The sequence below is a fragment of the Lepidochelys olivacea genome (genome assembly GCF_965140295.1).
Source record: "Lepidochelys olivacea isolate rLepOli2 genome assembly, chromosome: 12".
Classification (NCBI taxonomy): Eukaryota; Metazoa; Chordata; order Testudines; family Cheloniidae; genus Lepidochelys; species Lepidochelys olivacea.
Window position 1 is genome coordinate 40,039,118 of NC_140422.1, and position 22,581 is coordinate 40,061,698.

The 22,581-nt window shown below is 48.0% G+C and overlaps 2 protein-coding genes across 6 annotated transcripts in view; one reads left to right on the forward strand and one right to left on the reverse strand.

Moving 5' to 3' along the window:
- Positions 1-9: 9 nt before the first annotated feature.
- Positions 10-13,847, forward strand: ZNF276 (zinc finger protein 276; the record flags this gene model as incomplete). The annotated part of the gene is made up of 12 exons (XM_084644404.1): positions 10-153; positions 567-1,428; positions 4,011-4,320; positions 4,626-4,672; positions 5,397-5,894; positions 7,149-7,227; positions 8,539-8,619; positions 9,099-9,209; positions 9,287-9,362; positions 9,934-10,051; positions 10,406-10,505; positions 12,278-13,847. The coding sequence occupies 12 exons, from the start codon at positions 10-12 to the stop codon at positions 12,561-12,563; spliced, it is 2,712 nt and encodes a 903-aa protein (XP_084500530.1). The 3' UTR covers positions 12,564-13,847.
- FANCA (FA complementation group A) overlaps positions 12,621-22,581 on the reverse strand; it is a 77,700-nt gene continuing 67,739 nt past the window's right edge. For 3 of the 5 annotated variants that reach the window (XM_084644335.1, XM_084644336.1, XM_084644337.1), the window contains 8 exons: positions 20,099-20,211; positions 18,999-19,140; positions 16,841-16,903; positions 15,649-15,754; positions 15,023-15,098; positions 14,213-14,369; positions 13,665-13,757; positions 12,621-13,327 (listed from right to left, as the gene is read on the reverse strand). In XM_084644335.1, coding sequence (XP_084500461.1) covers positions 13,220-13,327; positions 13,665-13,757; positions 14,213-14,369; positions 15,023-15,098; positions 15,649-15,754; positions 16,841-16,903; positions 18,999-19,140; positions 20,099-20,211 — 858 coding nt within the window. In that variant the 3' untranslated portion in view covers positions 12,621-13,219. Of the gene's footprint in view, positions 13,328-13,664; positions 13,758-14,212; positions 14,370-15,022; positions 16,004-16,840; positions 16,904-18,998; positions 19,141-20,098; positions 20,212-22,581 lie in introns of those variants that run through there. The other 2 variants (XR_014713719.1, XR_014713720.1) reach the window with 2 other exon arrangements.

The following is a 22,581-nucleotide window of genomic DNA, read 5'->3' on the forward strand; positions in this document are numbered from 1 at the left end:
GCAGCGACCATGCTGCTACTGCGCATGCTTAGTGACGCCTCCCGCCAGGCTCGCCCGGCCGGGAGGGGGCTCGTGGCGGCCGGGCTGGTCCGTGCAGCGCCGGGCACCTTTGCGGGGCAGCTAGCGCTGAGCGGCCGGGCTGGAGCCCGGCCGGTCCGAGCTGTGCCAGGGCTGGCCCCTCAGGGGACCCGCCCCCCCCGGCTTTCCCTGGGGAGCCGTCTAGGTCGCCCGACCGGCGGGGCTGGGGCTTCCCTTTCCCCTGAGCCCGCGGCGGCTACCCAGACTGCAGCGTGCGGCCGTGTCCGAGCACCCCACAGACCCCCGTGGGCTTATCCGTGCAGCCCTCCTCCGCCCCCTTGGGCAGTGACCGATCAGGAGCCCCGTTCCGCAAGAGGGGAAACCGAGGCACGGATCCGTGGAAGGACTCGCCCACGTTCAGGAGTCTGCAGCAGAGCCAGGACAAGAAGCCCAGTACCCACACACCAGACCAAAAAGCTTTTTGTTAGTTCAAAGACCATCTGAAAAACTATTATTAAATCCACCCCCCTCCTTTGGTTCTTTGCAAGAGCGTGCTGGGCACCCCGGACAAACACGGGGAGCTGGTCCCTGCCTCAGGGCGTGGACAGACCCCGGGGGCCCGGTCAGGGGTCCGGACTGTCCGGAGGCAGGCGGGTAAAAGGCTCCGTCCACCTTTCCAGAAGCGCCCAGGCGGAAGGGAGGCCCCGGGCCCGCGGCGGCAGCTGGTAACCCGGAGGAAGGGGCTGTACAGGGGCGGGCTCAGCGGAACGCCCCTCCACGCAGGACACGCCAGCCGGCTGCGGGGAGGGAGAACTCAGCCGCGGGCGCCCGGGCGGAAGGGTCGGCTCAGGTCTCCGAGTCCAAGGCGGGCCAGAGCCCAGCGCGCGGTGGGCGCCCCCCGGCCACAGCACCCGCCAGCTCAAACCGCTGCCCCGCGGGGGCCGTGCGTGGGGCCAATCCCGCAGGATCCACCTTGTCGTGGGCGGAAATCCCTCGCCCTCGGGGTGGCCGAGATAAGCGACCGAATGCGGCGGCCGCCCCCTGGAGCCCCCCCCCGGGCTGGCGGCACGAGGACGGGGGGGGCGCGGGGCCGGGACACGCGTGGGGCGGGGCTCGGCTGCGCTCGGCTCCTCCGGGCCGCCAGGGGCCGCTGTGCCCCCGCCGCGGCCCCCGCCAGCCCCAGCGCCGAGGCGGGAGGCGCCCGCAGCGGGCCCTGGGCGGCGGCGGCGATGAAGCGGGATCGGCGCGGCCGGTTCCTGTCCCTCGCCGGCGGGCGCAGGCCGGAGCCCCGGGCGGGGAGCGGGCGGCGGGGCCGCGCTGCCCGGGAGGCGGCGGCGGCGGCCGGGGCGGGGCCGGGGGCGCGCGGGGCCCCGGCGCCGCCCGAGCCGGAGGACGGCGCCGAGGAGGCAGGTGGGTGCCGGCGGGGCAGGGACCGGACCGGACCCGACCCGCGCCCCTCCCCCACCCCGGGCCTGAGCCCTGGCGCCCCCGCGGGCTGGGGGGGCCGGTCTCCGGGCCGCCTCTGGGCAGTCTGGCCCCGCCCGTCACCGTGGCCTCTGAGCCCTCCCGTGCCCGGCCCGGCTGGCCCTGCTTCCGTCCACCCCGCGGAGCGAGCCGGCGGGCGAGGAGGGCCCGGCCCCAGGGCGCAGGAGGCCTTGGGGCAGGCCCCGCTAGCCCCGCAGGGTGGCCCGGGGTCGGGGCCGCGGGGCCGCGGAGTTGGCAGGGCCCGGAGGAGTGGGGGAGAGGGGCCGGGGCCGGGGCCGGGCCGTCCCGGGAGCAGCAGCCCTGCGCCTGGGCCCTGCGCGGCAGTCGGGGCGGCGGGGCCCGGGCTCCTTCGCCCGGGAAACGCGGTTTCTGCTAGCAGGGGAGGAGCCGTGGGCGACTGTCACTCCAGGCACAGAAAGCGGCAGGACACCCGTCCCCTGTCCCTTCTCCTCCGAAGAGACGTGCGTGGGGCCCGCCTGGGAAGAGGGTTGGAGGGGTTTAGCTGCTGGCAGGGCGGCACTCCTTCGTGGAAGAAGAGAGAGACGTGGGGGAAATAGCAGTGCCTGGTCCAGATTGTGGGATTAGAAATCTGCCGGAAAGAAGCAGCGTTAGGAAGTTGTCTGTTCAAGTGAAATGTAGAGTCCGCAGTAAGTCACGGCCACTGATTAGTGTGACAGAATACAGTGAGCTTGTTGGGGCACAGGCTGGCTAACCCTTTCAGCCTTTAAAGGCGCCCCCGCCCCTTATGCGATGGATATGAAAGGTTTCCACTGGCAGCGAGGCGAGTCGGGATACGAATTACAAGTGTTATCAGCGCCCTGCTTCCGGGCGTGAGCTGGTGCTCGCTACGGGGGGGAAGTACGAGCTCTCCCTGACAGTGCGCTCCGCCAAGCGTGTGGGCTGTTCTGAAGTGCCAGCACTGGACGCCGCAGACAAGTGGCCTTTGAGAGCGCACTGATTCTGTACGAACTTGTACAGATGTGTGCGCCTTGAGGGTTGTGCCTAAAACCGCTACATTGCCTGTTTGAAGGGGAAACATTCTTTTCAAAGCAGAGACAGTTGCACATGAAGTCAAGTTGCAACATTTGTAATATAACTAATGATAAAACCCTACCAAAAGCCATCAGTAGTGTCTGAGCTTTCTCCTGCCTGTAAAGACACTCCGAATTGAGCAGGGAGGGCTTTTACGGCCATGTGCTGCTCCCCATCTGCAGAGCCTTGTGCAGTTCAAGGCAGTCATCTCTTCAGTGCAGACGTGGGTGAGGGGAATGGGCTAGGTGACTGCTTGGATTCCCTAGTATCAGAAGGGGTTGCAGCTCCCACCTGTCCCCCTCCTAGCGTTCATTGGTACATACTGCCCTCCCCGTACAAAACCCCCGAGCCTGTGAAACGGCTGTGCACTCAGCTGAGCATGGTGGGGGCTTTGGGGCAGGAGGAGAAGCTGTAGTGCAGGGAGGGTGTAGGGAGGCCAAGGTTAAGGCTGACCAGTTGGGGAAGGCCCATGGGCTTTTCTGGTTCTGGCTGGATGACATCGCTGTTGCACTGACATTAACCCAGTTTTCCACAAATGCCGTTAATAGGGTTCTGGACACTGACATTATTGACCTGTCAAGTGGGCTAAGCACAGCTGTTAACTTTAACAGGGTGGCTAGGGCCTGAGCGATCAGTGCTTGGTTTCTGTGTCTACTGCACACTGGGGGCTGTGCACTGTGAAGCTTTAAGATTTGAAATGTTGCACTGGCTTCTCAGAGGCATGTGCTGTAGGGTCAGTGGGCAGAAATTTCTTATGTGTTCCCTTGCTGGGTCAGGTGTCGGGCAAGCCCATGTGGACAGAAGTCAGTCAGTGGTCTGTATGCAGCTGGGGAGTAAGTGGATACAGTGGCATCGTAGTCACCCACCCCCTGGAGGAGTTAGTTTTTGAGAGAGACTTGTCACTGCTGCTGCCAGTTAGTAACTGTCACTTTGTGTAAGGGCAGAACTGAAATCCTCTTTACAGGGTAGTTCAGCAGGAGTGCAGTAGGCCGCCATGGGAGGGTCGGAGAGTCACACTCGGGCATGGTGCTGGGCCAGCAGGCTGCTCAGTCCTTAGGCAGGCGGGGTGTGTTACTTTGAAGTAATCCCTTGTGGGTTGACAAACTCTAGAGGGGGAGGTTTGTGTCCCATCATGCTGCTTAATCCCATTTCACTGGTGCCCTTGCTTGTCCTGAACACAGGTTTACACAGCAATGGTTGCTGGCTTCTCCAATGCAGCTGTTCCTTTAACTCCTCAGGCATGACTACCTTGATGTTGGGCTGGAGTGAAGGAGTGCCCGGGTTGCTCTGCACCCAAGACTCTTGAGGCAGTGCACTGGCTTAGAGTGAAGTCATAGGTGTTCGCACAGTACAAATGTTGCACAACAAAGGGCCACAACCATGTCTGGCCTGTTGTGTTAGGTGCTGTACAAACACACGACAGTCCCTGTACATTTGTAAGAACTGACTTACTTTCATCCTTCCTTCTTACTTAGGAATCGGTAGAGCCCTGAGCACAGGGTATTGCCGACTCTGCCATGGGAAGTTTTCCTCCCGGAGCTTGCGGAATGCTTTCGGGAAGGTCCCTGTAACAGGAGAGAACTCAGAGAAGCAGCGACGTGTGGATCAAGTGTTCTTCACAGATTTTCAGCGACTGGTCGGGGTAGCAGTCCGACAAGATCCTGCTCTGCCGCAATATGTCTGCAAGAAATGCCATGCCCAGTTTTACAAATGTCGCAGCATCCTCAAAACATTTATTCAGAGGGTGAATGCGTCTCCCACAGGCCATATAAAGTCAAAAGGAAAGTATGTGTTGAGCTTTTTTATTCCCGTTCATTTTTTAAGTCATAAATTTCTGTATATTTGTATATGTTAGTTTACTTGTGGAATTTCCAGGCACTGAACTCCCTGGACAGTATGTATTTTTAGCAGCTGTAAACAGCTAATGGCTGAATCTGTTTTCTCTGTAGACAGCATGTGATCCTTTAGCTGCTACTGCCACGTTTAGATACCTTAGTGTTGTTACTGCCCTGTCTCTAGCTGCTACTGTGTTCCTGACTTGCTGTCTCCCTGGAAGAGATTCTTCATGTGCTGCTTTGTCTTGTGTGTAGGAGCGGTGATGTGCAGCCACAGCCAGATACAGAAGCCCCCTGTTTGGGTAAGCGCAGTACAGAATTACTTGGAACTATTTTTTGTTTGTTCTGTGATACTGTCGAAGAAGGGTTTGGGGTTTTCGACTGGACACTCAGACAGACGCCACTAACTTGAAATCTGGTCATTTAAAGAAGTTCCCTTCAGTTTGTTCCTTTAGTGCATTTGACAGTTGTGTGTGTCTAGCCAGTGTCACTTCTTCATGGTCCTTTGTACTTCCTGGGTCGTGCAGTGCTCTGGGATCTCGCCTGTTCACTCTCCTAGCAGGTTCCACACAAGGTGGTTTCCAGGAGTGGCATCAGCTGAAGAGGCAGCAAGGCGCACAGAGAGGGGAAGAGGGCTGGGACTGAGTATATCTCATCACGTTCTTGGGCCTGCCCAAAAGCCCCTCAAAGCCAGCAGAGAAGCAGAAAACAGCTTTGTAGTATTCCTGATTTATCAGGTTATTTTTTAACACCAGTCCCTTAAATTCCAGTTGATGCGTTCTTTTAAAAAGTGCTTTTGGGTCCTCTGCCTGCCTGAGCTTCCCCATCAACTCTGGATGTTTTCTAGCCACACTCTTCAGATGTTTTTAAATGGTTCAGCTTAGCTGTTGGGCATGGCATAAAGAGGCAGATAGATACCAGAGCAACCCATCACCATGCTATGCAAGTGGGGGTAAGCACCGTCCAACAGCCTGGTACTGCCAAAGCGACTAACTGCTTGCATGCTCTTCTTTCCCCTTTGAACAGTAGACCTGATCACATCCAGCCCCCAGTGCCTGCATAATTTGGTTACGTGGACCCACAACCATGCGGGGAACTGCCAGTCTGTGCCAAGCCTGCAGAGTGTGTTATCTTCCGAGTACTGTGGGATAATTCGAGCCGTGTGGGGCTGTGGAGATGGGCATGACTATGTTATGGATACAGATTCTGATTGCAGCACAGTGCTTGTCGATAATGCCTTGTCTGTTACGTGGGAATGGAACAAGAGCACAGCACAGCGTTTGACTGACAACGGGGCAAGTGCAGACAATGCTGGGGCTGCTTCTGCTCCCAGGCCCCAGCTTGCCCCAGCAAGGACAGTCACTTGCGAGCAGCCAGTAAACAAAGGGACCACATCAGAGCCACTAAGCGCAGAGAATCAGTTGCCACAGAGCAGGAATTCATCTCATTCACAACAGGACAGTCCAGTCCCTTCCCAGGAGAAAAGTCTGCCCCAGTCAGCCTCTCCACTGAGCAGTCCCCCAGGTAAGAGGTTTGCCTAAAAAGTGACCTCCAACAGTATGGGGAAGGTGAAGGCCCTTTTCCCCAGACCCGGAGGCTGGGTCCGTGCAGAACTTTCTGACAGTGCTATCACCTCTGGAATGGGTGGTCCTCCAGGATGGCATAGACAGCAATCGAAAGCACCTAAAACTCAGTCCATGTTGATGTTAGAAACTGAGCTTTGCAGAAAAGGAAGTGTACTTAAAAATAAACCGTGGAAGCTGGGCTCTGAGCACAGGGCTGGGGGCCAGAAGCACCTAGATTCAAATTGTGGCTTTGCCACGGACTTGCTTTGTGGCCTTGAGCAAGTCATTTTGCCTCTTTGTGCCCAAGTTTCCCCATCTGTTGATGGGGATGAGACCTGCTTCTGCCCCAGTGGAGATTCCAGATGATAAGTGCAGAGTGAGCGAAATGGGCCTTGGTGGGGAGGACGGCTCCTCTGCAATCTGGGAGCGCTCTGTATGTGTTTCCCAGGCTGTTCCATGAATCGTGTGCAGGTGTTTTAGAGAGAACCATTTGTACAGTTCAGTGCAGTTGTTAGCTCTTCGCTCCTGTGCTACACTACCATAGTTTCCCTCATTGTTAATAAATAAAAGGTGGGTCGCTGGGTGGATGGCCTTGCCTCCTCCCTCTCCAGCACCACAGCAGGTGTGTGGTGAACCAGGGAGCGCCTGGTCACTGCCCTCAGACATTCATGGGGAACTTTCCAGCATGATTCCAGCAGTGGACCAGTAAGTACTTAGTGTTAAGAGAGCTGCTTCCATTCACCCTGTAGGCCTGATTTGGCACCTTCATCTCTTGTCCCTTCTCAAGGTGACATGTGTGACACCACTAGGGATTATCTCCTGACTTTAAACAGGTGGGTTTGGGTGACTCCACCTTGTGTTCTGGATCATGCATCTGAAAAAGGCGTGAGTGAGACTTCCTGGGGCTGACAAGAGGAAATGTAATTGAAAGCTGCTTAGTCTCAGATATATTACAACTACAAATCAGAAACTGGTATGGGTCAGAACCAAGGGTGTTTATATGGGCATTTGGGCAAAAAGGATCCATAACAGTTCCTAGAGTATAGGAGGTGAAGGCCCCAGGTCTTATAAAGCTCTGCAGTCGCATATGTGGTTAACCCATCCTCAAAGAGAGTGTACGTAGCCAGCTGCTATGAGTGAATTCTTCAATGTTTGCTGGCTTCTTTTAGCTGCTTTTTGTTTGTAATACGCAGCGTTCTCTTTTATTTCCTAGGACAGTTGAGTGGGAAGCAGATTCTGTCTTCAACATCGGATGAGCGGGTAAAAGACGAGTTCAGTGACCTTTCTGAGGGGTGAGAGAAGAGTGGGTTTAAAATAGCCTAAATGTTCTTTGCAAGCATGAAAATGGTCAGCTGAGGGGATCTCATTCTCCAGTGTGACCTGGTCATGGGAGACCCCCTTCCTCCCTTGGACCCAGCATCTGACAGACTGCTTTTTTTGTAGTGATCTTGATAAAAATTCACTGAGCTGACACCCCGGATTTGTTTTTCCTAATTGTGTCCCATTTTTCTTTAAATGGCATTTGGAGTCCCTGATAGATGTTTTAGCAGCTTCTGAAAAAGTTTCCCAGCAGAGCTGCCCTATGTCTTTCAAGGACCCAGTTTGGTATTGCCCAGCTCTGTGCTGGGTCTGGTGAGATGGTTGCCAGCACTGCAGGTCCATCTAGCTTCGTATTCAGTCTCATAGTTCGTTCTCATAGTTCTCGTTCGTTCTCAGCTACTGAGAGTCTGGATTCCAGAATAGTCATTGGTGTGGATATCTAAAGGAGACTCCATCTTGGTTGTCAGATATCGGACTGCACTTAGCGAAATCTTGTCTTTACTTACAAAAGGAGCGTGTTTGATGTGAACTTGCTGAGTGGCAGTAAATGACACTTAGAGCCTCTCAATTTTTGCGATCATCATAACCCCGCGTAACAGTGAAAGAAGATTCGGTCAAGATTCCCAAAAGAGGGTGTCTAAAGTAAAGTTCCTAAATAAGTGACTGTTTAGTAGAGTTGTTCTGTGTCAAAAGTACTAACCTGCCATTTGCAAGCCTAATTACAAAATGTAGCTGAGAGCCTGAAAAATCTTACATAGAAGATGCCAGAATGCTCTGTTGTCTCCTTCTTAACCCCAGGATTATTTTGGTTTCTATAACTAGGATAAAAAGCCCAAGCCTATTGGCTGCTGTTAGGAGAATGTGGAATGAGCTGCAGAGTAATTAACTTTGTGTCAGAACAATTGTATTACGTTCTTGCTCTGCAAAATTGCCTGTCCTATTGCAGAGGTTGGTTGTGACAATTCCACTCTTACAACTTCCAATAATTCTCTTTAACTGCATGGCCAGACTTTTTTCTCATTACAATACTCATTTATTTTTGCTGTGCTGTAGTCTCCAAAGTAGTAGATTTTGCAGTTTCAAGTGTTCCTTGGCATGTGGTTTTCTTTCTTGCTTTAAGAGATGATGTGGGAAGAGACTGTTTTGCACCTCAGTTGCCATAACTTTTTGTGCAGGAGATTAAAGAACAAATATTGATGTCTGCTAAAGAAACCAGCAAATTGGAGTGTTAGTGCTGAAGTTTCATCCAAACCATGTATAATAAAGTTTCTTCTCTTTCTCAGAGACTTCTTGAGTGAAGATGAAAATGATAAGAGAACCTTGCAATCTTCAGATGACTCCTTTGAGCCTTATCCGGAAAAGAAGTAAGGGGCTTTTTTAAACACTGAACTTGGTTCTGGTGCCTCTGTTTATCCACAGAATAGGTATAGCATAGGCATTAGCGTCCCTTGACCCACTTCTTTGGTTTTTTTGGGATGGGGGAGGCCAACCAAGGGAAGAAATTTTTTTTTTTCTCTCACATGACCCAGAACTCAAACTTTCCACATCTCCCTCACTCCCTTCCTAACCTGTTGGCACGTAGAGATGTGATTTACGGAGCCTCAGTAGAATGATTCACTGAGCTGCACAGCAGGTGAATGTGATCTATCAGGGGCTGCATTCCTCCTCCTCCCCCACTCATGTGCAGAGAGCACGTGTGCTTCTCTAGACCTTTACTGTGCTACTCTCAGGTTAAATGGCTGAGCTAGTTGGGCCATTTCAGGTGAAATTAGACTTGAATTAAATAAAAATGAAATATCAAACATTCTCATTCATCTCTTTCTATTGTTGTTCTTTGCCATAGGGGGTCCAACAAAAAGAGTGAAAATAAAGAAGCGAAGAAGGCTGAAGAGCCCAAAATAAGAAAGAAGCCAGGACCAAAGCCAGGCTGGAAAAAAAAGATCAAATGTGAAAGGTAACTGAACTGAGCAAGGAGGCATGAGACCCTTTGAGATGAGCACAGTCTCACTGGCGTAATTCTCTGTTTTTCAGGGAGGAGCTGCCTACCATCTACAAGTGTCCTTACCAGGGATGCACAGCGGTGTACAGAGGGGCCGATGGCATGAAGGTAAGTTAAGAATTAACATGTGGCTTGTGTTATTTCCAGTGTAGGTGCTGTGAGCTATTAAAGGGGGATGAGACACCTTTCATGTGAGTAGAGAATTAAGAATGGTATCTGGGCATTCTGTTCCCTTCTCTTGAACGATGGGGATGGGGTAGGTCAAAGTGAATAGTTCAGCTGTGTGACCCATGTAGTGTCAGAGGTCTTTGTTCCATTCCAAGTGGAAAGAGGAACTGGTCTCTGACGCATGCTGTGTCCTGATGTTCAGCCATTGGCTTGCTGGGGAGCCCTTTTGGAAATGCTGCTGGCTAAATGAGCTGCTTTGTGCCTAATGTTGGTGGAAAGACTGTTTAATAATGTTCTATTAAAGTCCTACAGAACAATGGACTTTCAGGCTTGGATGCAAGCTTGAGTTGTTTCATATAGTGAAACTAGCTGGGATGTGTAGGCCTGCATTGCTGACTTTTGCCACTGAGCCTTCTGGCTTGTGCTATGTAAGCTATTGATTAGGAGTGTGAACTAACTTCTGACCCCTAGTAGGGTATAAAAGACTCCTGTCTCCAATCCTTATTTTTAGAAACACATAAAGGAGCATCATGAAGAAGTGCGGGAGAGGCCTTGTCCCCACCCTGGCTGCAACAAGGTGTTCATGATCGATCGGTACCTACAGCGCCATGTGAAACTCATTCATACAGGTACTTCCTGCTGACAGTGGCTGCTCACAACCGAAGGGAGGGTGTTATGCAAGAACAAGATGATGACTTCACTGTGCCAAGACCTTGTGTTGGGTATGAAACTGCCCTGTCACTGTGGTATTTGCTTAACACCCCTCCCCACCTTTCCACTGTTTGTTTGATACTGATAGGCCTCCAGGCTATGCTATCTTCTGGGAGGATTTGAGCTATTTCCCACATCAGGTGCTAGTGAAGGAACTTCATGGTTTAGCTTAAATTGCTTCCGGTAAACATGGGCTTCTGTGTATCAACGTTTGAGGTGCTAAGGTGTCAGCAGTGCCAGTGACTCCTTCACCATCTCTGTTCTCCCTGCAGAGGTACGGAATTATATCTGTGATGAATGTGGGCAGACCTTCAAACAACGTAAACACCTCTCAGTCCATCAGATGCGCCATTCAGGAGCAAAGCCCCTCCAGTAAGTGCACTTTGGTCCTTATACACATCATAGTGGTGTAATAAAGTAAATGAATAGACAGGGTCACTGATTAGACCCCTTTAAAATGTGAAGCCCTACTAGCTTCTTAAAGTGTGTGTGACCTATTTGTTCAGTCTTCCTAAACCCTGCAGCACTTTGATTAAAGAATACTGAAAACCATAATGTGGAATCTGTATGGTTTCCTTCCACTAGTCATGGAGTGTATAGTTAAATGTTGTTTAGAAAAAGGCCCCATCCAAGAATCTTACTGTAAGATGTTGGCGTTTTCATCAGAAAATGCAGATTGGAAGTTGAGGGAGATTAGGTAGTGGTCACATTTCTGAAAGCCAAGGTAAGGAATTCATTTAGAGACACTTCTCTGAAGTCAGGTTCAGAAAAGTTCAAATAAACTAGGGCCTGGAAGAAGTCCTTTCATGACTGGAAAACAGAGTCCTGGTGGACCTGCTGCCTATGCTAGGAAGTGTAGGGATTTCTCTGCCCTCTCAGCATACCAGCAGGGAGGTGATGTAACTAAAGGGAGACATTTCCTGGCTGTACATTGGGTTTGTGACTAATCATGATCTGAACCAATTGTGAGTCTCCCTTTACTGGTCAAACTAGCTAGACAGTTATCTGCTTCCAAGATTCCTTTGAGCTCCACCCCACTGCACTCCCTTTGCAGGCTCACTCTCAAGCTTTCTAATTTGTGTTGCCTCAGCTCCCAGTAGATGCAAAAATTGGTAAGTAATAAGGACAGGTCACTGATTCAGAGAAGTCTGGATTGCTTGATAAACTGGGTGCAAACAATACGCATTTTAATATAGATATAAACATATACATCTGGGAACAAATGTAGGCCATACTTAAAGGATAGGGGACTCTATCCTGGGAAGCAGTGACTCTGAAAAAGATTGGTGGGGTGTAGTGGATAATCAGCTGAACATGAGTGCTCACTGTGGCCAGAAGAGCTAACTGTGATCCTGGGATGTATAAACAGGGAGGTTATTTTACCTCTGTTTGGCACTAGTACAACTGCTGTTGGAATCCTGTGTCCAGTTCTGCTAGCCCCAGTTCAAAAAACATGTTGATAAATTGGAGAGCCCTGCAAATGAGTAACAGATTAGAAAACGTGCCTTGTAGTGACTGAGCTCTGAGTCAATCTGTTTAGTTTAACAAAGAGAAGGTTAAGGGATGACTAGATTATCTACATGGGGAACAAATATTTTGTAATGGGCTCTTCAATCTAGCAGAGAAAGGTACAACTTCTAGCCATTGTCTTAGACATTCAGACTGTACATTCTTAACAGTGAGGGTATTTAGCCATTGGAATGGTTTACCAAGGGTTGTGGTGGATTCTCCATTACTGGCACTTCTTAAATCAAGGGTGGATGTTTTTCTAAAAGATAGAACTTCCCCATAATTCCTACACTATGTCCTGTGTTATATCACTATGGTCCCTTCTGGCCTTGGAATCTATGAATGAGATGCCTTCAGTAGCTTAGCATTTCTTGTACTGTGCTGCTCCAGTATCTTCCCCGCCCCATGCACAAGAGATGTTCTGCTGAAATAGTATTCGGTGTCACCTATCTTATTCTTCATATTCCTAAACCCATTTACCCAGATTATTGCTGAGCAGGAACAGAAGATTTTTTTTAATACAATCTTTTGAGGTGTGAAGCCTTTTTGTTCAGTGAGGAGTTACCCTAGTTTCTTACTAGGGATGAACTGCTGCGGCCACTGTAGTGTTGCTCTAATTGTGTTTTGCTTTCCAGATGTGAAATCTGTGGTTTCCAGTGCAGGCAGCGAGCGTCTCTCAAATATCACATGACCAAACACAAAGCTGAGACCGAGCTGGAGTTTGCCTGTGACCAGTGTGGAAAGCGTTTTGAAAAGGCCCATAACCTTAATGTCCACATGTCCATGGTGCATCCTCTGACCCAGACTCAGGACAAAGCCAAGCCACTGGAGCCTGAGCAAATTCTCATGTTGAATCCTTCAGGGACTGTGGAAAGCCAGGCTGTAAAACCAGAACTGACTGCGCAACAGGAGCCTACTTGAAGGGCTGCTGGAGGTGTGTACTGATCCAGCCTTGTATAAACCATTCAGCAGAGTGGGAATTTTTAATATACATTTTAATAGATTCTCAACAAAAAAAACCCACCTCAGTGGAAATAGCTTCAGCTTGCTCAGAAACAAAAAAAGCTTTTACTGTGCTGTGATTCTCCATGCTTAGATCAATTTCAGCAGTGTTGTACTAAACAGTCTCCATCGAATGTAAAGGAACTGGGTGTTCTACGCTTCCCCACGTGGTGATAGAAACCAAGTTGTACCACATCAGTTAAGTATTTGCATAAACTGCAGGCATGTATGTAGTTCCTATTCAGATGGGTCTACAGTTATATGGGACAGTGGAGTGACTTAAAACAAGGCTTTTTAAAATTACAATTCCCCAAGCAAGTCTAAAGAGAAAAATTTAACCTACTTTTTATTATTAACAAGAGCTTCAAGGTTTTGCTTGTAATAAATTATTTACAAAGTAATTTGAATCAAGTAGTCCTGGTTACAAAGATGGAGAACAGCTGATAGTTTTTCCTGTCAATCCATTTCTTTGGATTCCACAAAAATGATCTTAGTAAACACTTTCTGCAGCTGCAGAGTTAGACACGTCTTTCTCTGCTGCCCTTGCCTTAGCTACAGTTTTCCACCAGTATCGCTCAGAAGAGGACTGGTTCATCATACAAATCCTCAGCTACACTGGGCTTCCAGGAATGGAAGAGGGCAGCTTTCACCTCTGGGTCAAACTCTTCACAGGGATCCAGTAACTGGGAGGAAAAAGAAAACAACTGGTATTAGAGGCCCATTACTGCTTCTTCAAAGCAACCTGAGATCAGCACCAGCTCAGCCTGCCTCCGCTAGAGAAGAGAGACAGCATGGTTTGGGGGTCAGGCAACAGCCGACTCCGCACAAACAGTGGATCTGTACTACCAGAAAAGTACTATGAAAGTGGCATTTAAATGCTGTATGGTTTGGGGACAGTGCTAGTTCTTGATTAGTCTTGCAAAAAAGACTGAGGGCTGCATGCACGCAGACATTAAATGGAGGGTAGGCAGGAGCTTACAATGACTTGATAAAAGCGAGAAGGAGGAGGATTTAGCATACCTGTTGTATATGTACAAAGCTGTTTTTAGGGCACCGTGCAATTGAATGTAGCAGAAATTGACGAGCCTTAGTTAACACCTCTAAAGAATCCACCTAGTGAAAAGACATCAGGTTCAAGACAGAAAGCAAAGTCACTTGAAATCCTCACTTTCATCTTTATTAAAAGAATGTTCACTTTTACAAGTGGCTTAGGTACTTTAATTTATCCTATTTACAGATTAGAAGATAACTTCACCACATGTAAAATTAAAGTGCACTCTAAGGTCCTCTAATAGCAAGGTTAATGGGCATGTCTATTTTATGATGGCACTCCAACTTGATCGTTCTTATATGCCACACTGACAATTATTTGTATGACTATGGCACCTCCAGGCCTTAGGCAATATCAGAGCCCCTCTGGACTAGGTACTGTACAAGTATCAATGGTATGTCAGCCATTAAGAAAAGTAAATATACTTTGTACAAGCAAGTGAATAAATGGTATTATGGCTAGGAGGCCTTCAAAGTAAAATTCAGTTAGGTAAGAGAAGAGAACGAACGCCACTCACGTGCTTTACGCTGGGTAGGTTTTGTCCCCCCTGATCTGATCTCCGAGGATTCTCCCCTTCTATGTAGAGTCGAAGCAGCTGGGTATACATGTCAACAGCAACATAAAGGAAGGTTTGCTCTCTGTTAAGTAGGTTTTGGTGAAAGCAGGGGATAAGGCTAGAGGGAATCACACAAGGTATAGAATGAATACAGTGCAGGAGGAAGCACCTCAACAGCATCTCACCATACATCTTTAAACACATTAGGGGCAAAGGTACAACCAGCATTTTCACCACCTTGAATGTGGGATTTCACTATCAGACGTGCTGTATTCAGCACTGGACACTACTCCCACCCCTCAGAACACCGGGAAGTGTGAATGGACACTTCTAGCAAGAGAAGATGGAATTATATCATCTGGAAATCATAGTTCTGCCGAGTTGATGAAAACAGTAAGATTGCAAGAACATCCTGGAGAGCAGGGAAAGCTTTCATGGACTATCAAGCAGAAGTAGCATTAGCTTTCAGAGGGTTACAAGTGTTCTTAGCTTTGCAAGTTACCAGTTTGTTTCACCAATAAGACACTGGCTACACCTGAAGTGGCCAATACAGCCATGTTGGGTGCAGTATCTTTGCCATTGAGTAATACAGCCATCCCAAACTTATGGCAATCAAATTTTTCTATCACACTATCCCATTAGGATTTCTCTCCCTGCACACACACTTGTTCTGTGATTGAGTCGAGCTTAGACATGTTTAGAAATGGGCATGTGAGCAACCAACCACTTTCTTCTCCCATAAACAATTCCCTTAACATTTTTTGTTGTTACCTGTAGAATGCAATAGGCAACAGGCTGATGTATTGGTCTGAGGCAGCACTGTGTAGAATTTGATACAGTCCACGGTCTGCAATATCCAAAGACAGGAGAAGGGTAAAATGTCTTAGATCATCATTGGGTCTCTCCAGATATTTCTACAGCAGTGCAGATGCTGGGCATAGTGCCTTCCAGGCAACAGCTGGAGACTGTGCATAATCTGAAGTTTGGATCAGGTCACTCTCATGGAAGAGTGCTTGATGGTTTTCAAGCCTGTCTCTAGCAGGTGGCACAGTACTGAATTTGTGTAACTTATTCATATGGATTGTCAGCTACTGTGTGGTTTAAGCTGTTTGGACTCAGCTCCCTCTAAACAGCAATTTATTACATTCAGTGAAGATCTGGCAACCCCTCACTGGGCTCCTGCCTCGACACAGCAGCTGATAGAAATCAAAGTGCTACCACGTAGACTCCTAGAGTCGTTTCTTTATGCCCCACAAGGGGTGGTTTTCTCTGTGCTGCTTACAGTGTGGGGAGGCTCCTTCAGACAAATATATTCACCAGACCCAAAAGGTAATCCTTTAAAGCACCTGGTACCAAATTTTGCATTCCCATAAGTTGGGAAGGAGAGTTCTACGCACCTTTCTCTGCTGAGTGAAAGAGAGCGAGCCAGGACACGCCTTGTTCTTCCAAGCATCCGAGGATCTCCAGGCACCATTCCAAAGATTTCTGACACTCTGTCCCTTGCTGTGTAGTTCAGAAAAGAGCATGCACACCCCGGACTGAATTGCGGTTATATTTCAGACAAAGAACTGCCCCAGTAATGGTGAAGGTTTATCAAGAGTGGTGTCAGTGGCAGCATTCGTACTATTAAAGGCACAGACAGAGCCTCTTCCTCCACCTCTCTGCAGACAAATGCATTGATGCTAACGCAGGAGGCTTCAGATCACCCTGGACCAAGGCGGAAAGCATGCTGTAACCAGTGGTTATCAAAAGCTGCAGAAAAAGTAACAGCAAGGACCAGCCTATGACCAAAGCATTTCCAGGCAGTTCTCAGCATGTAGCCTTGGGCAAGTCGCTTCCCCGCAGCATCTTTTAAAAGGGGGAACATGTCACCACTTATTTCACAGAGTATTATGGGCATTAGTTAATAGACAGCATTCTCCAGCTCTACCCCATCTTCTCCCAGAGTTCATGCTTCTCTCCTGACCAGTTTGTCTCCAAGCCTCCTTTCACATCACCTCTCTGCTTGGAACAGCCTCTCAGATCCATCTTTGCCAAACACCTTCCCTTAAAAAGAAATCTGCAAAACCTTGTTGCACAAAGTAATCCAGCTGCGATGGTCCCTAACCTCTCTGTTTGGTCTGCGTTGTTAGATTGTCAGGACAGGGATTCTGCTCCCTCTTTGGGACATTATCTCCTGTAAAGTGCCATGTCTATTTCTTGCCCTATGGAAAGTGACCAATAATAAATGCAAAATGCTATACAAAAGCTAAGCAGCATTATTTGTATTAGTTCAAGCAGTAGGGGAGTGAGGTATAAAGTCCACTGAATGGGAGGTTTGAAAACAGTGAGTCAGTATTTAATATTTGTCTTTCTGGCTAACATGGTGGGGAAGGTGGTGTCATAATTAAAGGAGGGCTGCTGTGTTTGGCTTTTGAGCAAAGTAGGAGAGAGCAAGGACTTCCATCATGCTCTTCTTGGGACATTCCTTACTTCTTCCTCTAGCAGGAGGATCCCATCAAGCTTGGTAGTGCTGGCCTAAGGGATTTTTAGGTGGCAAGCCAGCCTTTTAAAACCCATACAGTCTAATGAGACAGGAATTAGATTTACCTTTGGTGCTAATCTGGTGAAGATGAGATCCATGAGTGAAAAGAACAGCAGACACACTAGGAGCTACAAGTGAAAAAGGCTGCATATTATTGATATCATCAATATTGACTTGAAATGTGTATATTCCATTCATGAAGTAAGCCCCCCAAACATGTCCCAAGGCTTTTCTGGCTTTGTCACAGGTAGCGGGATTCTTTCCAGGAAGACTGTGGCTCAAGAGGGCCCCAAGCCTGCACAGCACGCTGGGAGCTGACACAGCTGGTGAAACTAGGGTCGCAGTGACTGGAAGTCTTGAAGCCAGAGTCCATTTCTTCTTCTGGCAAAACTCCATATTAATCACATAATTCTTAACAGCAGGAATGAGGCTCATTGAAAGTCAGTAAGCAAAAATAATTGACAGCCTTCCCCACATCCACAGATAAGTAATCTTCAAGCAAGTACTGCCCAAGCAAAAGCATATTGCAAGCACATGCTACGCACCCTCCTACCTCTGGCAGTGCCCTCAGTCCTACCATCCAACAAGCCTATTATTCCTGTTCTGGGGCTGTGCCATTCAGGTAAAACTCGGGTGGTTTTGTGATCAGGGTAAGACCAACCCTGGTTTTCACTTGTACCATTATTCAAATAAGGCCTCTTTCCTTCTAAGAAATATGACAGCTGAACCAGCCAAAAAGATTTATGTACAACATATGTACACTACAGACTAGGATATCTGAGGGGAAAAAGCAGGAGCACACCTTTTAACTCCACTGAAATCCAACAGACCCAGAGAGACAGAATGGGCAAAAATATAAATAATTTGCTAACAAGCCAGGATTAAATATGAATGAGGTGTATGGAACTCCCCTAAAATTTACTCCACACTGTTTCATTCCCAGACAGGGCTAACTGATCCAAACACCACGCTCCAGCTTCACATAACAGTATAGTTTACCCTTCTCCAGCTGCACAGCACAGTGCCAACCCTGTACACCGTGAAAAAAAGTCCTTCTCACATTACACCTGAGCAACTCCACTGAAGTCAGGGCAGTTGTCCTGCTGTAAGAGGAGAATTTGACCCTAGATCAGTGGCTAGGCAGTTAGTTTGTTTTGACTGCTATTCATTTAACCAAACTCAGTCACTGCACTGTTACCCTGTCCTTTCTCCTGTTTGTCTTCGCCATATGTTTAAATTGTGACCTTTGAGACAGGAGCTGTCTTCTTTTATTTCATGTGTGGTCAGTACCCAGGGTAACGGGGCTCTCATCCCTGACTGGAGCCTCTAAGAGCTACCACAACGTACATAAATAGCAATAGTAGTAATCATTGACCCAATGGCAGGAAAAGGCAGGACTGCTTATTTCCCACTCATGTAAGTTACTACCTGTACAGGGATAATTTTGTTGCATATTTTGAAATGCAAATTGTCAACATAAAAAGATTTCTCCAAGAACTTCCCTGCATTGGGAGAAGGCTCTGTAATAAAAAAAAAAAAAAAAAAAAAGTCGGGGCAACAACACCTCCTTTCCCCTGAAAAAAATACTCAACTGCTCTGATTGTGCAGCTATTTCCTTTCCCCCTCCCCATGACAGTCCCTGTGCACAAAGGTCACTGAGTTAATTGGGGAAAATGGCAGCCACCCGTGAGAAAATTCCTGGATCTACTCAATTTTCAGGGGTTCTCTGGCTCTCCTCTCAGCATTGCAGAAAGTGCCCTTATTCATGTCCTGTGTACACTTCTCAGCCATCAACCTCCTAGCTGAGCAGGCCAAGCTGGAATTCCTTTCAGACTGCACCAATGCTGCCTTAAACAGGCAGGAGACCTGCAGCCCCAGTGGTTCCAACTATCTTCTCAGCACTCTCCCCTGGCTTTTGGTTTTGGAGTGTGTGGGGAAGAATTTTCTTTCTCCTCCTCACTTATCAGAAAATTCCAACAAGCTGAGTTATACAGATCTGACACCACTTTACCCATGGGGTTTGGGGGGAAGAGGCGGGAATTTATAGCCACATCCCTCCCAGAAACCAGATTTAACAACAAGGTTTACAAGGGACAAGACAATAGCAGTGGACAGTTATTTCTCTTAGTGTTACAAATAAATACAATCAAGTTTATATTTACTAATGGTTTAAGAACAATTGCAAATAGAGAACTGCAAAGAGTTAAAGATGTCTAATCTTGCCTGCTCTGTATCAGACCCCACTCTCTTCAGCACATCTCTCATTCTTCCATGCGCTGCTTGCTGTTGAACAGTGAAGTGTAGAAAGGCCGCAGAAATCCAGGGTGTATCAGATAGGGAAAATTCTGCTTCTAAAGAGAGGAAGCTGGGAGATGAAAACAATGTAATCATTCAGGAGAGGGATACCCATGGGTGAGAGCAAGGAGAGAAATCAGGACTTCTAGTCAAGGCCACGATAGAGTAAGGGATCAAGAGACAAGGTCTTTCTGCCTGGGAGACCTCTTTTCCCCAACTTTTGTTCCTACATATAGGCAGTTCTCCAAAACATCTGACCAAGGGATTGTGGCCACACCAAACCCATCTGCCCAAAGGTCAGGTCTGGGGATGGTTCAGTCACAAACTTTCTAACTCAAAAATCTATTATTTTAGCTTTTAGGACTAGTATGATTATCAGAATGGGAGCATCCAGTTATTGCCTACAAGGGCCATCAACTAGAAGTGTCAAACATATGAGTTCCCACTTCTGCCCACCTACTGCTTTAAATCAGTAAAGCTGCAGTACCCTGAACAGGAAGGAGTAGAGGTGTTTGCGGGAGGGTCAACCGATGTGCAGCATAGCACCAAGATGAGCATTCATGAAAAGTAGGAGGATCAGAGAGAGGACTCCAAATCAAGGGGTGAAAAGGGCACTATGATGTCAATTCATTTGACTCACCACCACTGCACAAGGCTATTTTCCTGTCTCTGTTGTCTAACAATAACTCTTGTCTTCTGCTTTATTCCACAAAGGATCTATATTTTCCTGGACTGCTTGGCACTCTCCCAAGATGAAATGGTGACATTCTCTAGCCTGTGTTATGTAAGAGGCCAGACTAAGAGATTATAATGGTTCCTTCTGGCCTTAAAATCCATAAATGAATCTATGTATAAAGCTGTCCTGCAAATCTCCTGTCCCCCTTAGCATGTCATAGTGCCAGCGGAAAGTCCGGCAATCTGTTTCAGAGAGTAGGCTCGCACACTTCATTTTTCCACAGAAAGATACATTGCTTTGAGTGCATTCTCATTTCTGCCTGCAATCTGATATTCAGGATCCTCAGACTTACCTAGTAGCAGAATGCTGGCATTTCCTCAGTCTCTGCAATTCCTGTGCAAGTGGAGCCCCAAACAGCCTCTTCCACTGGGAGCAAAGCACCGGCTCCAACCTCAGCCACCACAGCTGGAAGAACGTTGGAAACCAAGAAAGTTAGCAATCACAGCCCAGGGAGTGAGCAAAGTGAGACCAGGGTAAATATGTTTGGTAGATGGGCCAGGAGGAACCGCATCTAGAACATTCCTGAAGATACTTCTTTGCAATTCTGTGGTCTTGTGTTTGTTAATCCGCAAGGTGCTAGCTGTCCATTCCTGCTTCTTACAACAGGAGTCACTCTGAGAAGGGATGTTTTTTTCTCAGCCTACCTTCAGCCATACAGAGGATGATGTGGTTGCATCTGGATTACTTATTTCTGATTGCTTACTCCGTCATTCCCATGAGGCACATGGGACGATGTCTCTGGCTGATGCCTGTGGCTATTTTCATGGTATATCTGTGTTCTGAAGGCTTTCTGTATGTGACTTTTTTATTTTAAGTGTGTGGGATTTTAGATAACTGACCAATTTGTATGTAATATTTTGGGTGCTTTTATAGTGTTAAAAATAAGGGTTTATATTTTTTAGTGATCTCTGGTCAAGTCTGTGAGCCACGTTGGCCAGGTGGCTATCGGAGTCTTGGGGTTTCTTTTGTTGTTTTAAGAATAGATCTGGGCTGACGGAACTGTATGTAGATAAATAAGCAGAAGGTGTCTTACAAAGATGAAGCAGTGCAAGGTCATTAAATCTTTACCAATAGAAAGGTCTTTTGTGGCAGTGCATCTCCATCAGTACCCTCACATTGCCTTAGCAGGAAGTGTCCTAAGAAGCTCAAGGCCTAGCTGTCCTGGAGAGATAATCAGCACACAAACTACATGAAAGTGCTATAGACATGGGCATCAGCACCAGAGCAGCAAATAGAAACTTGACGGAAGAATTAGGCACAGGGGAAAAATATTTACTTGTGCTAATGGGTTTCTGGACTACTGGCAAAAAGACAAGCTTGCACTGTATATCAGAAATTCAGAAGCTTCTCCCACCTTCCCTGTCCTGCATAACCATCGGTCATCGTCCCACAATTCTGTTCCAGCCTTGTAACAACACTTCCACAAACAAAACAAGATTCCCCCACCATCTCACTTTTCCTGAGTCATATAAACAAAGCTGGAATCATCTGTGGAATATTAGGATAGTAACATGCTATAAAAGCCTCCAACAGGTTCTGATTTACTACTTAAACAACACATTCCCAGACAAATTAAAAAAAAAGTGGCTAAAAGCAATAGTATACCTTTCAGAGGATAACAGTACAGTAGAAATGCTGAAATCACTGAGATACTTGGCTATAAACACGGAAATCCTATACTTGTAGGATAGTCAAGAAGGATACACAGAGAACAACTTAATTATACCCCCCCACCGCCAGCTCTCTCTATTGTCCTGAGATTCTTCTCCCTACCCTAGAAAACATTTAGCTTCCTACCCCAAAGAAGTTAATATGATTGGTTTTATATATTCCCATCAGAGGTCACAGAACCGTATTCCTCTTTACCATGGATTACAATCTTAACAGTTTTAGTCATAGTCCAGCATTTCTGTTGAAATACACAATCCAACATCCTAACTTTTAGGATGCCCTCTCAACCTTCCCACTCCAAATGTACCTTAGTCACAGGTATAGGAATTTTTTATCTTCCCAATGCCATGCCATTCTCTTTTGACCATGCTTTCCCTAACCAGAGAAACCTGGGCCCCAGTCTCTCGCCACACTAGGCATTCTTTGCCATTTACATCTTGCAACTTCAATAAATTTCATGTCCACCTCCAAGTTAATCAGGGGTCTGGGGGCACCTTTAGGTTAAAGATAGTTTAATTAATCTGGGTTGGATGGGATGTGGGCTTAGTTTCTTTTAGTTTAGGGTAGTGGTCCTCAGACTTTGGGGCACACTCCCCCTAGGGGTGCACATAAAAATATTCAGGGGGGGGGGCATGCAGTGAGCCTGGGCCAGCTCCCTGGGGGTGCAGAGGGAGTGCCACTCAGCCCTGCTCTGCCCCTCAGTTCTGCTCCAGCCGCCGGGACACAGTCTGGTTAGCTGCAGTAACTGGCCTCTGCCACCAGGGAAGGGGCTGGGGAAAGAGCAGCAGCTCCCCTCCTCCAGTCACTTCTAACCCCCCTGCCATGGTTCCTGGGGGGATGCAATTGAAAAAGTTTGGGGACCACTGGTTTAGGGCCATTATTTCTCATGTGCTCAGGGGAGTCACACAGGGAACACCTTCTTGGACCATTCTCCTCTATAGAGGGTCTGAGTGATTTCTAGGAAGGGATCAATTCTGGGGATGTGCATGCCTGGGCTTCAAGCAACCCTCCTCCTTACCAGGGATAAAATGGATTCCCCTTTATACCAGGCTTCTGCCCTTTCTTTTGGGCTTGTGCTCACTGGATACCCTAGTTTGCACATAA